Source organism: Oncorhynchus tshawytscha, linkage group LG25 (genome assembly GCF_018296145.1).
Source record: "Oncorhynchus tshawytscha isolate Ot180627B linkage group LG25, Otsh_v2.0, whole genome shotgun sequence".
Lineage (NCBI taxonomy): Eukaryota > Metazoa > Chordata > Actinopteri > Salmoniformes > Salmonidae > Oncorhynchus > Oncorhynchus tshawytscha.
The window spans coordinates 17230449-17247972 of record NC_056453.1 but is presented as its reverse complement, the minus strand read 5'-3'; the positions used below and the strand labels follow the sequence as shown (position 1 = coordinate 17247972).

The following is a 17524-nucleotide window of genomic DNA, read 5'->3' as shown; positions in this document are numbered from 1 at the left end:
AGAGCAGAGCTCCACCTATGGTAAGCCCTCCAGGAATCCCAACCTATCACAACCGTGCTTCATCGCCTCCAACCAAAAACGCCACTCCCTCATCTGCTTTGAATATTCGCTTAGGGTTGTTGACTTGAACCGCCTGTTTTCAGTGGATATGCTATGTTACTCGCCTCATGACATGAATATGTATAAGCATCTTGAAATAACTCCAATATAAAGGTTTTTTTCTCAAAGTTCACGTGTTCTACTTATGTCAGTGCGCTCATAACAACTTAAGCATTGTGTAACTGCTATCCAATCAAATAAACCTCATGTAGCAAATAAGCCATACACAATTTTGTTGACCAAATGTGACACTCTCGTTGACCTTGCTTGGTGGGCGAAACAACGAAAAAACGCCACCAGCTGGAGGGAGAAAGATTTTCTGCCGAGTTGATTCTCTTGCTTCCTCTCTGTACACTTGATATTTGAGAGACGATTTAGCTTTAAACGGGGTGACGAGATACAGACCGTGTTGCAACCTGTACGTGAGTATGATAGATATGCGGATATATGGTACATTAATAGTGCTTAGTGTGCATGTTATCGCAGGCTGTTCTTGACATCGCGAAGAAGACGAACCTAGACGTTGGGTTGCAGGTATGGAAACGTCAGCTAGCTAAGTTAGCGCGTACTATTCGCGAGCTAGCAATGAGTGAGAAACAGTGCTTAGGTAAGGCGACATTGACACTTGTTTTGTCACAATGTTGATTGTGCGAAGTTTAGTTTAGTGCATTGCATGCTTTTCCATTGCAGAAAATATGAGCTCGCCACGATAGATTTCCAGTTAGCTAGTAAGCTAACTTGCTAGCATGTGAAACGAGACTCGCGATATGCACACAAGAAAGTCACTATAATAACACCGTGTGGGATTTGGCTCCTCGCATCTCTCCTGTAGATCAGACAGTCTAATAGTACAGGTAAAATCGGTAAATTAATCCAAGGATAAGCATACGCAGAAAGTGATGACATTAAATATGTTGTACGTCGTCCAGCCAGGTGGATTTAGCGATAGACGGGCGTCGGACAAGTTTAGTTCTGTTTCTGACATAGGATGTTGTGACTGGGCTATATTAGTTCCAATGAAATGTTACCGTATATGTACTTTAGCTTGCCCCAGTTGCTTTCTGGGGTGTGGTTCCTGTACTACCTGTTAAGAGTGAAAGTTTCACTCTTGTATGTCTCTCTCCCTCTATATGCATGTCTCTGTCTATTTCCCTGTCTGTCCTCTCTAGCTCTCTGTCTCTGGGTGTCTGGCTGGCTGGCTCTCTTTTTCTCTCTCTGCTGGTAACTTTAGGCACGATGTTGTGTAGTGTGAGCCAATAGAGCCTGCTGACTCAGTTGTTTTTGTATAAAAGAGGAAGAAATATGCTTATAGTGGTGGCGCGTTGTCAGTAGCTTTAGGGCTTCGGACTAACAATGTTTTCAACAGCACTATTGTATTCACCGCATGTAGCCCACTAACCTACTGACCAACAGCCAATGTATAATATCACTGCAGACTGAATGCCATATGTCATGCCAACGGCATAATTATTTACCCTTCCCTTTTATTTATCTCTTTCCTACCAAGATCTACCCAGCCATTCTTGTAATGAGGACAATTTCCTCAACACAACTTTGACTGAGCATCTAGCTACAGCTCCCAGTGTGCCCTGCTGTGAGTCCCAGTGGGCGTGCGTGGTCCTCCCCTCAGACTGGCAGAGCAGGCTGGCATAGCGGCACCGGCAGGGGGCCAGTGGGTGAAGTTTTCCTCCAGCCTAAGTTGTGGTTGGAAGGGGCATCGAGAAAGAGTGTCGAGAAGACAAAGAGGGGTATCAAGACGACATCGAGAGTATCGAGGAGAGATCGAGAGGGTGAAGTCTCTGCCTAGCCTCGTCAGGTGTGTGTGTGGCTCGGAGCATGGTGAGAGTCTGCGCTGGTTGCCATGGAGCTACAGGATAAGAAGCAGGTGAGTTGCCTAGCGCCAAATGACGTCAGCTGGCTCCCTGGAGTGGTGCTAAACGGAGAGGCTCCTTGGGACGTGTGTGTGTGTGTCTCTCTGTGTGTGTGTCTCTCTGTGTGTGTGTCTCTCTGTGTGTGTGTCTCTCTGTGTGTGTGTGTGTGTGTGTGCTGACTGATCCCTGCAAATTGCCTTCTAGCTGCTCCGAGGGCTCCTCTTAGGTTTTTGATGTTGGTCAATAAATGTGTGCTATTCAAGACACACATTGAAACTGATGTTTTTGGTCAGGTGTTACAAAAAACTACTGTCAAGTCATTGTCATGAGCTGGTACTTTAAAAGACCTGAGCTGAATGTTTATAAGTTGACAATGGTCAGAAACCACACCATCCACTTATTTTCACCTTTTTCCATTCTCACCCTCCTCCCTCTCTATTTCCGGCGTGTGCTATCAGTTATTGTCAGGGTCAGTAATGCTCGTTAAACATACAAGTCTAGGAGGAGAGGCATTTCACAGTGAGCGACTGGGTCAACAGCAGCCAGGCGTAGGATAGGGTAGGGATTGGAAAACTGACAGCCAGTGCTCTGATTCAACAGGTTCAAAGAAGAACACCTCTCCACTTTTATCTCTCTGGCCCACATACAGTATGTGCTGTGGATTATGTAATTATTAGCTCTTAACAGTCCAGCCAGAAACAAAGCCTACTTTTCTTGACTGCTCAAGGAGAGGAGACACCCATGGATGTTCTAGAGACTGTCGTAGTTAGATTAGAATCTCTTACTGTTTTCCTTTAGGCCTATGCCTTTTGACAGTATGCTGAAATGAATGGGACATTGGTGATGTCATGTATTGTAGTTTGAAATGGGGTGGTGGTGTGTATGAAAAGGATCTTCTGAGCGGGGAGTGACCAATGGGTGGGTTTTCCTGTGGTTCATACTCTTATTTTACATCCATGGGCTTATCAGCAATAAATATAACTGTTACATTTGAGAAAAACAGTTGCTACACTAGTTCTTCTCTCATGGAATTTGAAAGGGCTTAATATTCCTATCAAGTGTTCCAGCTGGCTTGATATTCTAGTAAGAAACCAAAAGGACACACACAGAATAGTGAACCATTTTTACAAACTGGCTGCTTTTAACAGCCCCTAACAAAACTAAAGGTGTAATCATAATGATAGAGAAGTAACTAAATCACCATTCTTGGTAAAGGCGAAGACCAAGAAGGGAGAATCACTTTCCTTAAATGTATCTTGAATGGAAAGAAAATTGCCTTTGTTAATGTGTACTCTCCAAATTCATATGCTCCTATGTTTTTTGATTGTCTGAACAGCATATTGTTAGAATTAACTGAATTCCATCTGGTTATTGGGAAATAAATAAATGTCATTCTGGACAAATCTAATAAGGCCAAGTACTATACACAGACAATCAAAGCTCTCCAACATTATACTTTCTGATTACAACCTCATTAATGCCTAGCTTATAACCTAAAGCAAAAGAGTACACTTTACATTCAAATAGGCACAAAACATTCTCCCAAATCAGTTTCTTATGATCTAATGTGACATATGAGCCTATCAAATCATACTTATTTGTCACATGCGCCATATACAACAGCTGAGTATAAGCCTGTATCATCTGCATATAAATGGACCAGAGAGCTTCCTACTGCTTGAGCTATGTTGTTGATGTAAATTGAGAATTGCATGGGACCTAGGATCGGGCCTTGGGGTACTCCCTTGGTGACAGGCAGTGGCTGAGACAGCAGATGTTCTGACTTTATACACTGCACTCTTTGAGAGAGGTAATTAGAAAACCAGACCAAAGACCCCTGAGAGACACCAATACTCCTTAGCCGGCCCACAAGAATGGAATGGTCTACCGTATCAAAAGCTTTGGCCAAGTCAATAAAAATAGCTGCACAACATTGCTTAGAACCAAGGGCCATGGTGGCATCATTTAGGACCTTTTAAGGTTACAGTTACACATCCATAACCTGAGCGGGAACCAGATTACATACCAGAGAGAATACTATAGATATCAAGAAAGCCAGTCAGTTGATTCTTGACATGTTTTTCCAACACTTTTGATTAACATGGCAAAATAGAAATTGGCCTACAACAGTTTGGATCAGCTTGATCTCCCCTTTCAATAAAGGATGCACAGTGGCTGCCTTCCAAGCAATGGAAACCTCCCAAGAGAGGAGAGACAGGTTAAAAAGGTCAGAGATAGGCTTGGCGATGATAGGGGCAGCAACCTTAAATAAGGGTCTAAACCATCTGACCCAGATGTTTTTTGGGGTAAAGTTTAAGGAGCTCCTTTATCACCTCTGACTCGGTGACTACCTGCAGGGGGTAACTTTGTAGCAGGGAAGTGGTAAAAAGAGGTAGGAGCATCAGGGCTAGTTGCATTAGAAGGGCTGGGAGATGAGGAAATGTTGGACGGGCAAGGAGGCATGGCTGAGTCAAATAGGAATCCTGACTTAATGAAGTGGTGATTTTAAAGAGCTCAGCCATGTGCTCGTTGTCAGTAGCCACCACATAATCAACATTAAGGGACACTGGCAGCTGTGAGGAGGAGGGTTTATTCTCCGGGTCTTTATTGCCACGGCAAATAATTTTTTTTTTTGTTTTCACCTTCTGGCTATTGGAATAAAATAGTGCGATTTCAAAATGTACACTGAACAAAAATATAAACGCAACATGTAAAGTGCTGGTCACATGTTTTCACGAGCTGATATAAAAGATCCCTGAAATGTTGCATACGCACAAACTGCTTATTTCTCTCATTTTTGTGCACAAATTTGTTTACATCCCTGTTTGTGAGCATTTCTCCTTTGACAATATAATCCATCCACCTGACAGGTGTGGCATATCAAGAAGCTGAATAAACAGCATGATCATTACACAGGTGCAATTAAGGGCCACTCTAAAATGTGCAGTTTTGTGACACACAAATGCCACAGATGTCTCAAGTTTTGAGGGAGCGTGCCATTTGCATGCTGACTGCAGGAATGTCTACCAGAGCTGTTGTCAGAGAATTTGTTAATTTCTCTAACTTATAAAAACCGCCTCCAATGTCGTTTTAGAGAATTTGTCAGTACTTCCAACTGGCCTCCCAACAGCAGACCATGAAATGGCGTCATGTGGGCGAGTGGTTTGCTGATGTCAACATTGTGAACCGAGTGCCACATGGTGGGGTTATGGTATGGGAAGGCATAAGCAACGAACACAATTGCATTTTATCGATGGCAATTTGAATGCACCGAAATACTGTGACGAGATCCAGTGGCCCATTTTTTTAAAAGATATCTGTGACCAACAGATGCATATCTGTATTCCCAGTCGTGTGAAATCAATAGATTAGGGCCTAATGAATTGACTGATTTCCCCATATGAACTGTAACTAAGTAAAAACGTTCAAACTGTAGCGGGTTTGCTTTTTATATTTTTGTTCAGTACATATGGCAAGGTAATCGAGCTATATAAAATGAACAAACTTGCAAAGCGGAAAAGATGTAGGACTAGCCGTACTAAACTTTAAATTGTATTTCTTGGCACTAGCGTTTCATCCCATCCTAAATTGGTTTAGGCATGGTTCTTCTGCCCCCTGGCTGAGTACAGAGAGAGATATAGTGTCTCCTATATAACCCTGGAAGAGGTGGTATTCACTGATATATTCCTTAAACAATGTATACTATGCTTTGGTCCTATTATTGTTCTCACAATTTCTATACGTTCGTCAAAAGTGCAAGGGTGCCAATATATTTGGCCACAACTGTATGTTCTATGTACTCTGACTGTGTTTGACTCTAGTGTTTCTGTGGGTGTATTCAGTGTTCTACTCTCTTCACCTCTCTGGACCAGAACCAAGGTTCACTGACGTCTCTCTGTCTGTCTCGTTTCTCTCCCTCCATCCCTCCACTGCTGCAGTGTTGAATTATGTGCTGTGTTGGCTGGAAGGGAACAAAGCACAACCCTGGATGGGCCAGTTTCTCTCTCTCCTCTCTCTCTTTTGCATCTCCTTTTTCCTCTTGCCGCCCGTGCACTCTTTATGTCTTCTGTTCTTTCAGCTTTCATCTGCCTCCCCTCTCTCTCTCTATTCATCTGTCTTTTCCTCTGGACCTGGGGCCAGGGTTTAGTGAGGCCAGTTTCTCTCGCCCTCCCCTTCTCTCTCTCTCTCTCTTATTCTCTCTCATTCTCTCTTATTCTCTCTCATTCTCTCTCTCTCTCTCTCTTATTCTCTCTCTCTCTCTCTCTCTTATTCTCTCTCTCTCTTATTCTCTCTCTCTCTTATTCTCTCTCTCTCTCTTATTCTCTCTGTTGGCAGACCCGGCTTGGTCACTCTCCTGTATCAGCAGTATCATGGAGCCAGCCACTGCACAGAAAGAGGGACATTCAGCCAGAACAGTCCAGCCGGCACTCTGTGTTGGGATGGGCTAGGGTTGGGCAAGACAGAGAAGAGAGCCAGATGAGACAGGCTAGGGAGGCATTAGGATGCTGAAGCAGTGTCACCCAGGCTCTAACGTCAGACTGACTAGTCCCCAGGGTGCCCTTTCTCTCCGGTCATCAGACGCTCTCCTTCCCTGCAGGTCTTTTCTGTCCTCTCCTCTCACACACTCTCTCCACACCTGGATACATATTACTCTTTTTAGTCGATTGATGACAGGTTCACAGAGCAGACAACAGTAAGAGAAAGTGAGAAAGAAAAGGAACAACTGTATCATGGTCCTGGACCTGGAGCTGAGAACTTGGTTCCGGAAGAGGGGGACAGTAAGTAAGAAGTCCGAATGGGGGTGAAAGGTCTGTAGAGCTGATGGGTGGGGAAGAGAAATGAGGGGAAAAGTGTCTGTGTTTGGTTAATCCAGGTCAATTTGCTGGCGGGCGTGTTGTTGTCGGTGTTCTGCTTAATACAGGGTTATGCGCAGGGTGCGTTTGTGTGTTTATCCATGTCTGGAGGATTTTCTGCAGGCTTCCTTTACTCTGGAAAATTGTGAGTTATTTATAGCTGTGTGGGATGTAGAGCTTAAAACCAGCGCTGAGATGAAGTTGTGTGTGTGTGTGTGTGAAGTGTGGGAAAAGATTGAGTTCCCACTGACATTTTGGATATGGTTGTTTCTCTGCAGTTTGCGTCACTTCCGTTGTGCAAAGATGAATCATGAACCGTACATCACATCGTCTCTGCTGTATTACGCTGATTAAAATCATAAAGCCATACAATCCTATTGGCAGCAGTGAGTTTAGCTCCTTGGTGATAGTCGAATTCAGGTTTAACAAACAAGAATGAGTTTTGCTTATTAGAACCATATAACAGAAGCGCAGAACCTCGGGGCAACAAATGTGAACTTGTGCATAATCAACCATTATCCTATCTGTTTATATTGATTGTTGTGGTTGTGCGTGTCTGTGCGCCTGTGCGTAAGACCAAGGCAATGCAGCTAGCAGGGTACTGCTGTGTCAGCTGTCATGGGCCGCCTGGCTATATGGAGAAGGTGCTTTGTGTCTCCAGTGTCCATGAATCTGTGGCCTTTTGAAATGTTTCAGTCTTTGTTGACTGTAATGTGATTTCAAAGTAGGTATTTTTTGTTGTTGTCTGTGTGTGCGCGTCTGTTCCTGTGGGTTTTCAGGAGGAGGGGGTGGGGACCCTTGGCTTGTCCACTGGTCAGGCTCTGGGGACACTGAGGGACCAGCTCACCACCCTGCTTGACCAGCACCAGACCACAGGCCGTGGGAAACAACCGACTGCACAGGTAGGTACCACCTCACACACACACGGACACACGGACAGATGCATGCGCACCACACACACACACACACACACACACGTTTGTTTTTCTGTCCTTGAGGGGATCAAACAATTGATTCCCATTCAATATCATATTTTCCTTAACCACAAACCCCTAAACCTAACCCTAATTGTAAACCTAAACCCTGAAACTGAAGTAGCCTTTTTCCTTGTGGGGACCGGCGAAATGTCCCCACTTGTCTGAATTTTCCTTGTTTTATTATCCTCGTGAGGACTTCTGGTCCCCACAAGGATAGTATAACCAAAAACAGACACACGGGTATTGAGATGTGTCAAACACGTGTTTTGTTTGTTGATGTTGTTATAGGAGCAGTGGGTGAAGAGCTTCCTTCACCATGGCAACCGACACTCCTGTCTCCATTGGCCAGGAGCTGCCCTTACACTGCTGGTGGTGTTGGGACTTCTCTGTTGTTACGGCGACCAGCCACACGGCAGGTGTGTAACTGTGTGCTTGTGTGAGTTATATTATTGTGGATGATAGTTATTGGCCATCCAAATGGCTGCGGTCACCGTAATAACACTTTACATGACACCCAGTGTCGTAACACGGTCATGACCATGTCGTAATGTCATAACAGCTTTTCATCAATGATCTCTCTGTACTTTGCTCCGTTCATCTTTCCCTCGATCCTGACTAGTCTCCCTGTCCCTGCCACTGAAAAATATCCCCACAGCATGATGCTGCCACCACCATGCTTCACCGTAGTGATGGTATTGGTCAGGTGATTAGCGGTGCCTGGTCAAGATATTTCTGTTTATTTTTAATACATTTGAAAAAAACATTTGAAACCTGATTTCACTTTGTCATATACACTTTGCATTTCGCTACACTCGCATTAACATCTGCTAACCATGTGTATGTGACAAATAAATTTGATTTGATTTTATATATTGAGGGAAATTATTGATTTAATCCATTTTAGAATAAGGCTGTAACGTAACAAAATGTGGAAAAGGTGAAGGGGTCTGAATACTTTTCGAAGGCACTGTATTTACATCTGTTGCGGCATATTGTGTTATTTTATGTCTGGTTATGACACACACACAATTGTCAAAAACCCGCATTTATTCAAATGAGATTTTTCCCTGCCAAGCAGTTTCCTTTCATTTGAATGTTTTTTTTTTTCTTACATCCTTTGTTGTAAATGAATTCTTTAGTCATGTTTTAAAAAAAAATCATATTTTGAAATAACTTGTAGAAAATACACTTTATGACCCTGTTAAGAAGCATTATAACCGTCATAGGCCAATCTGGCTTAGATTACTATCACGTACATGCCCTTATGTCAGCCGTCAGTCAAAAAGAGGGTGTCTTTGTCCCGCTCCTGATATCTGCTCCTGCATTCATCCCAGTCATCTGCAACAGAGCATTGGGGTAGGTGCATGTCTGACATCAATGTGTGTGCAATTACAATGAAAATGTAATATGGTAAATGTATATATTTAACATGGCATACCTGTCAACAGTATGTTTATGGTGTAATGGAGTGTTTTGCCTTGCTTTGTGGGTTTTGACACTCTTATGTAGGTGTCATAACCAGCCATAAAATAACACAATATATGCCACAAGTGTTATGACCATATTACAGGTTATGTCAGCTGAATGACCATTATGACGCTGGGTGTCAAGGAAGGTGTTTTTTTAAGACACATTTTCTCCTCCTCCGCCCCTGATTGCTTGTGTTGCCATAGGAATAGAACCTGCGTCCCCATTCAAGTCCGTTGAGGCATAATGGGTGGACTGGTGGCCATTGCCGAGTGTGCCCATGAGAGCGAAGCAGGAAGTAAAAGCAAGATGTGTGCTAATGCGATGCACCTTAATATGTGCTGTGATTTGTTGATTCAACTGTATATGCAAAAAGTACATTCCATTACATTACTTCGGTTATCACTTGAATGAACATTCTACATTACCATGGAAGTTATTGCATCATAATACCAGGCAGCCATTGTGAGTTTACCAGTCAAATTGCCAGGGTTAGAGCTTCCATGCCTGTTTTATTCATTCTTTTCTATGTGTGCTGCTGCTAAAGGGAGAGGGGCATTGCCTAGGACAGTGTTTCCCAACTCCGTTCCTCGAGTACCCGTAAGTACACACACACTGTAAGCCCCGGACAAAAACACCCGATTCAACTTGTCAAGGGTTTGATGATTAGTTGACAAGTAGAATCCGGTGTGCTTGTCCACAACATAAAAATGTACTATTTGGGGTCCCCGAGGACCAGAGTTGGGGGAAACGCTGGCCTAGGCAACCGAAGACTACAAGGCTACAACACGGAGTAAAACAAAGTTCAGCAAGGAGCAACAAAGTTTCATCGCGTTAAGAGTCCAGGTTACTGCAGAAACAGACCTCAACCTCACGAGTTCCTGGCGGTCTGGTCTTCAGTCAGCTGTTCGTTTCATTTTTATTTTATTTATTTTTTAACGGTTATTTTATTTTCAGGATTGTACTTCATCCATAACCGCCGGTTACACGATTATAGGGCAATTCTGCCGGCCTTAGTGTTTATTAGTTAGACGGCTCCTCTGTCACTGCTACCCAAATATTTCTGTCAGAGATACTTCAAGGTGAACTAAGGTTGTGAAACCCAGGAAGACAAAACAGTCAGTGAAATATGTACATTTTGACACCTCGCTCCTCCTCTCCTCTCTCTAGTTCTGGGATCGAGTTGGTGAACGCTGCAGCCCTCCTCCTGCTCTTCACGCTGAGCTTCATGCTGATTGGTCGACAGCAGAGGCTGAGGAGGACTGAGATGGTGCACCGGCTCAACAGCATCATCAATCAGCTCAACGGTGAACGGAAGAGCAGAGATTGGGATGGAGGAGATTAGTTGACATTAGGACAGTTAGAGGGAAAACATCGTGAAATAAACACTACTTTACTTGAGGTTGGCAAGTTTCCACCGTTTTTGTTTTGTGATCCGATCTTTTACCCTCCGCACTCTCTCCCTCCTCCAGACTACCTGTCGGGATGGGCAGATTTGGGTAATGGTGTGAGGTGGTCTCCCTCCCTCTACCCTGACCTGTACACCCCCTCCTCCCCCTCCTGGTCGCTCCACTGGGCCTACCGCGACTCCAAACTGGTCAACCTGCCTGTGTCCCTACTGGTGGAGGGAGACGTCATAGCACTACGGCCAGGAAAGGAGGCCTTCGCTTCCCTCAGAGGCATCAAGGTACGACGAGAGGGGTGAAGAGGGTGGAAAAAGAGGGATGGAGGGAGAAGAGGATGGGTAGAGAGAGACATCATAGCACTTAGACCGGGACAGGAGGGCTTTGCTTTCCTCGGACATCAGTCATTTGTTTTCTTCTCCTGGCTTGGGAGTGGAAGAGAGATTGACTTCATCACTACATCACTTGTGAGAGGTATTGACAAGCTGAATGCACCGAGCTGTCTGTTTTAAACTAACACACAGCTCGGACTCCCATGCATACCACACAAGACATGCCACCAGAGGTCTCTTCACAGTCCCTAAGTCCAGCACAGTACTACATAGAGCCATGACTACATGGAACTCTATCCCACGTCAGGTAACTCATGCAAGCAGTAAAATTTGATTGTTAAAAAACTAATCAAAATACACCTGTGGGGACTCTGACGCACAGACACGTGCATACACACACATTTTAATTTTAATATAACCTTTATTTAACTAGGCAAGTGAGATCAGATCAAATTCTTATTTACAATGACTGCCTACACATGATAACATACGCACTATACACACACGTACACATGGATTTTGTATTGTAGATATGTGGTAGTAGAGTAGTGGCCTGAGGGCACACACTTAATGTGTTGTGAAATGTATTGTAATGTTTAAAAAAATTGTAGCACTGCCTTAATTTAGCTGGATCCCAGGAAATGGGGATCCATAATAAATACACATCTCATCCTTGATTTTGTATGTCTCTCACCTGTATTCTCTCCCTGTGTCCTCAACATCTCCCTTCTCTAGGAGGATGAGCATATAGTTCTGGAGCCAGGTGACCTTTTCCCACCTCTCTCCCCTCCTCCCTCCCCCCGGGGGGACCAGAAGAGGGTTCCCCAGAGCCCCCAGCAGCACCGCCTCTTCAGGGTGGTCCGCACCCCCATCCTCGACAGCGTCAGGTTGGTAATGCTTCCACTCAAGTCCACCTGTGAGGCTGGATCGTCTAACACACTTTGACTGGTGAGGTGAACGAGTTTGAGGTAACAGTTCACCACTAGCTAGTTTTGCGGAGGAGGAGGAGCCATCTTTCTTCCTTTCTCCTTTCTCCCGTCTTTGTTTCTTTGTTAGTGCTTTTATTTGGTTATTTTATGATGTGAAGCATTTTGTTATTTATATTGAGAAGTGCTATACAAATGAAGTTTATTCTTATTGGAGAAGGTCCAAAAATTGAACTCAAGTATAACGTTTGCGCAAATCATGGAACTAGAGTCGAGGGAAGCCTGCAATTGTCACTTTTTAAGGTGTCTCCCATACCCAGATTAAGCCTACGCTTGAACTAAACATGCTTTTCTCTCCAGGATTAGGCTTGATCTGCATGGGTCCAGTAAACTGTCCCATAAAGTTATCTAAAATGACTGACACCCCTGGCTGAATTCCACTCTGTACTGTACAGGAACAGTCTTGACCTGGCTCTGTCTCGACCAATCACAGCCCTGGATAATGAGAGGTTCACCGTGCAGTCGATCATGGCCAAGTTCGCCTGCCCTATAGTACTGGTGAGACACAAGCGTACACACACGCGCACGGATGCACAGTTAATTCTTTATATCTACTTGATGCGCTCCCTCATATGTCACGCCTCTCCTCCTATAGGTGGCGTTCTTGGTCGTGAATACGGTGCGGTATTTCTGCGACGCCCCCAGCCTCACTCCTGGGCGCTTCAACTTCGTCCAGCTGCAGGTATGGAGACTCATTTTCTTGGTCGTTCCTCTTCTCCTTATTTTTCATACATGATAAGTCAGGGTAGGCTTAACCTGTGGGGACAGAATCTCATCCAGAGATGATGTTGTCCTGGCAGAATCAGAATTCTTTAGGTAACATTTATAAATAAGATGTTTTATTCATTTTATAGCATGCTTAGGTGGGCAAAGTTACGTGGGCCCAGAGAGGGGAGAGGTCTGGTTAGTCTTATCCGTGAATGTGTCATGTGTAAACGTATCTTTCAAACCATGTGAAGGGATGATTGAGGGGGAAGCAATTATCTCTTGGCTCCACGATGTCTGTGTGCCAGTCACTGTCTCTCTGTGATCTTGTCCAGGAGGGGGTGTATTTGATATATGCCATTGGAAGAGGAAGTGTTTTTGTTTCTGAGTGGTACCAAGAGTGAGATAAGAATATAGTTTAGGAGACCAAAGCTGAACGATAATGCTGTCTGGCTATATGTGTGTCTTTGCTATAAAGGATCTCAGTTGCGATGTGTAAGGACTCTCAGAGAATTCATTTATAGACACTGAGTTGATCTGAGAGTCACAGGGTTGTGATGGAGCTCATATAATTAAAGATGGACTTTATGATAACTCTGTCTTGTGTGTGGTTTGCTCTCTTGTGATTTGGTAATACAGGAAATTTCCACTACAATGTGCAATAAGATATAGCAGATTCTCCTTATTGTAGTAAGTGTTGTGTGTGTTCCAGCTGATGGGAGTGCTGCCCATCCTTCCCCTGCTGTTTCCTGTCATGTGGGTGCTGGTCAATGCCTATGGAGAGGCTAGTGTCCTGGCTGAGTCCAGCAGAGCTTCTCCTACTGGCCTGGTGAGACACACACACACACACACACACACTCGCGTGCCATGTGAGAGACAGAGAGGCTCCTGTGTGGTTTAACTAGCCTCTTCTCTCACCCCAGCTTGCTAAGTTCTCTGAGGACACTCTAAGCAGCTACACTGAAGTGGTGTCCTCCCAGGTATAAACTCTCAACTCTCAGCTCCCTCGCCCTCCCCCTGTCCTCACGCTGCCCGCTCTCGCCACTGCACCGCCCACCATGAAACCCTGTACGCAGCTCACGCCCTCACGTATTTTCTTTAGTTGTTCGAGTTTAGTACTACAATCACATATTTAGTTTTGCATTGTTTCTCTTATTTTGTTGATTTTCTTCATCTGGCATGACGATATCTTTTTATCAGTTCTATTTGTCAGCCAATCAGATCTTCCCCGATTGGAGGGCAAATTTGACTAATCTTGTTTTGGTAATTTGTCCTCATACCATTTCTTCACCTGATCACGTAACGCTTCGACACCCACCAACCCCAGTCCCCACCAACCCCTGCTGCACTACTGACATATTGGCCCAGTCATGGACTAACCCCCAGCCCCCTCCCTCCTAGAAGGGGAAGGGCTTGAGCTTGGTTCTGGATTGGCCCCTACCCTGAGCCTGTCACTGCCGACTTTGCCCGCCTGCTTGTAATGCATGATGGGAAAATCAGCCCCACTAGCTGTCTCCTTTTACTCTCAAAACACCCTCCTTTCCTCAAGTGCCTTACTTGATGAACACTAATCTGAAAAGGACCTAATTGGTGGGCGCAATATGATTTCATAAGGAAAGGAGTTAAGGAAAGGAAGCATCTGAGAGTGTAAGGTCAGACTCAAGACATCTAAAGGACGTCTACCAATGCTGTGTTTTACTCGCATTGAGGTTCCAAAACCTCAATGTTTGAGGTGTTCTTGAGATGATTTATTTTCCCACTTTGCCACTAGTATATAGCTAGTAGAATATATGCTGTAGAATAGATGCTACTGACTGCAACCGAGCATAAAGGCTATTTCATGTGCTTCATCTAACCCTGCAGCCTGTAATTCTGCCTGCAGCCTGTAATTCTGCAGCCTGTAACCCTGCAGCCTGTAATTCTGCAGCCTGTAACCCTGCAGCCTGTAATTCTGCAGTCTGTAACCTTGCAGCCTGTAATTCTGCAGTCTGTCCTCCCATACTATGGTAGCAGCTCGACTCAATCGCCTTAGCAGCAAGTCTTGACTTTTCGAAGACATTATGGATTTCAATATGTCAATAGTGTTCAGTCTTTGGAATTTCAGCAGGTTTTTTGATTGAGGAGTGTAATGACAGTCTTCCTGCGTTTAATCTTCACCATTCATTTCGGATTGCGATCTACACAAGCACTGTTGAGGGTTGGGCACTCCTTTCAACATCAGACCAGTTTTGCGTTCTTATAATGTCTGACAAACGTAAAATTTGGTCAACTATGACTTGTTTATCTTTTTTTTTCCAGTAGTGGGTGTAAATGTGATGAGGCGTAACTGTGTGTGTGCAGGAGATGCTGCGGTGTGTGTGGAGACACCTGGTGGGCGTGCTGAGGGGAGAATCCCAGACTCTCTGCTACACCTCCAGCCTGCTACACACACTCGGCTCTGTCACTGTAAGTACTAGTTTGTGTGTGACTCACTCACTCACACACACACACACACACACACTCACTCACACACTCACACGGTGTTGTATTGACAATTCATGGTATATTATCCTGCCTAACCACAGTCCGGAGACAGTGTTGTTCTTCAGTGTGTGTGTATAACAGTGTTCATTTTGGCACTCTTTTTATAATTATTTTGTCTATTTAGTTTAGTAAAAAAAAAAATTCAGAGGGGGTTATAGGTACGAAAACAATCAAATAAATGTTTCCCACCCTGCCGACATATTTTTCTCCGTAACATCCTATTGCGAGTGCTTCAGCGATCTAAGGCACTGCATCGCAGTGCTATCTGCGTTACTACAGATCCTGGTTCGATACAGGGCTGTGTCGCAGCAGGTCGCGTCTGGGAGACCCATGAGGCGAAGCACAATTGGCCCAGAGTCGTCCGGGTTAGGGGAGTGTTTGGTCCGGCCGGGATGCCCTTGTCCCATCGCGCTCTAGCAACTCCTGTGGCACGCCGGGTGCATGCACGCTGACAACGGTCACCAGGTGTACAGTGTTTCCTCCGACACATTGGTGCACCTGGCTTCCGGGTTAAGCGTGCAGTGTGTCAAGAAGCAGTGTTGCTTGGCGGGGTTGTGTTTCAGAGGATGCAGGACCTTCGCCTCTCCCTAGTCCGTACGGGAGTTGCATCAATGGGACAAGACAACCAATTGAATGTGACGAAATTGGGGAGAGAAATATCGTATCGGATTCTCTTCACAACAGCCAAATTGGCAGAAGAACACATTACTCTGCAGCTGATAAAAAATCACACCCTGTGACAGGGCTCCAAACTAACATGTTCTCTTGGTGACACTGTTGCCACTGACTTTTTCAGTTGGTTGTCACCAGCCCATGATTTGGTCCCACCAATTATTTTCTGTGGTGTCACACTATATATATATTTTTTAATCACCTCAATAAAGTCATTCATAGTGCTTTTGACTATGTAATAGACTACTGAGATGGTATGCTTTTCAAAAAATATATTTTCATCTGACATGTCCAAACAGCATAACCCAGTATGTTTTGATGTACAACCTAATCCAGTGATTGTCATGAATTGTTGGTTGAAAAGGTATTGTTATATTAGAATTTTAAAATAGGGTTCCAGAATTTTATGAATTTTGTTCAATGGAGATTAATTTGCTTCCAGCTTTATCAGGGTTTGCATTAGGAAAATGTGGCGCGGGACATTTGACCAGGAACATTTGAACTTACCCGGGCCGATAGACATTGGGTGTGTAACCTCTACCCATAGCCCTCTACCCATGGTGCTCAGAATGACAGAACATTACCGAATTCTGATGTGCACTTTGAAGATGTTATATTAACTGTCCACATTTACTTTCCCTCAGCCAACAAGACAAGTAACAAACAGCAAAATACCTAGCCTGTCAATCTACTGTTCACCCATAGTAGAAAAGTTGACCTATTCTATTGGTCAGCATGTCGAGAAAGAAATAGCCTATTCCAAACAGACTCTGGGACAGTTGTGGGAGGACAGATCCCAAATTCAACCAGTAGGCCTAAGCTACATTTTAAAAAAGGTAAGTGCAACAGATCAGAACATTTAGCTTAAAGTGTTGGAAGTATTATCTCTTGGCATTCTATGCACAGCAATGCGCACAAGGCATTAGGCTACTCGTGAATGTTCATTCCTTAATAGAATTAGTGGGAAACAACATTGTCAGAAGGCACATGACAGCGTTTTCATGTGACAGAGATATCTGTTAGAAATGTAGAAAGAGGAGATCTGATAGGCAACTTTGAAGCATGGTAAGACATGCCTCATAATGTGTATTAAAACGTTCAGGTTTCAGACAGCTCTCGCCTTGTTTGACAGATTTTCCATTCAAATGCTCTTATCTGAAAAAATATATCTATATATCTATATATTGAACCTTTATTTAACTAGGCAAGTCCGTTAAGAACAAATTCTTATTTACAATGACGGCCTAATCCTAACCCGGACGACACTGGGCCAATTGTGCGCCGCCCTATGGGACTCCCAATCACGGCAGGTTGTGATACAGCCTTGAATCGAACCAGGGTCTGTAGTGATGCCTCTAGCACAGAGATTCAGTGCCTTAGACTGTTGCACCACTCGGAAGCCCCATCTGAATGCTGTATGCGCACAAATAAGATAACGAATATACTGTACACGTGCCAATTTACTTCTACTAAATTATGCAAATTAACTTATAGACCGATAAGTTTGACCAGTCAAATGTATTTACAAAGACCGGTATTTCCATCAATGAATAGGCTAAAAAAGCATTATTTTGCGATGGGATTTTTCCTTCTCCCCGACAATTGGCTGGCTGCGATTTTATGTATTGTCTTCTCA

The 17524-nt window shown here is 44.2% G+C and overlaps 1 protein-coding gene across 5 annotated transcripts in view; it reads left to right on the top strand.

Annotated features, from left to right (window-relative positions):
- Positions 1-295: 295 nt before the first annotated feature.
- The window catches only part of LOC112224772 (transmembrane protein 94), a 30297-nt gene continuing 13068 nt past the window's right edge, over positions 296-17524 (top strand). The window contains exons 1-12 of one of the 5 annotated variants that reach the window (XM_042306030.1): positions 296-517; positions 1607-1984; positions 7603-7725; positions 8089-8216; positions 10438-10574; positions 10740-10954; positions 11738-11889; positions 12384-12486; positions 12584-12670; positions 13406-13522; positions 13617-13673; positions 15034-15138. In XM_042306030.1, coding sequence (XP_042161964.1) covers positions 1961-1984; positions 7603-7725; positions 8089-8216; positions 10438-10574; positions 10740-10954; positions 11738-11889; positions 12384-12486; positions 12584-12670; positions 13406-13522; positions 13617-13673; positions 15034-15138 — 1248 coding nt within the window. In that variant the 5' untranslated portion in view covers positions 296-517; positions 1607-1960. Of the gene's footprint in view, positions 707-1606; positions 1985-7602; positions 7726-8088; positions 8217-10437; positions 10575-10739; positions 10955-11737; positions 11890-12383; positions 12487-12583; positions 12671-13405; positions 13523-13616; positions 13674-15033; positions 15139-17524 lie in introns of all 5 variants that reach the window. The other 4 variants (XM_042306032.1, XM_042306031.1, XM_042306034.1 and 1 more) reach the window with 4 other exon arrangements.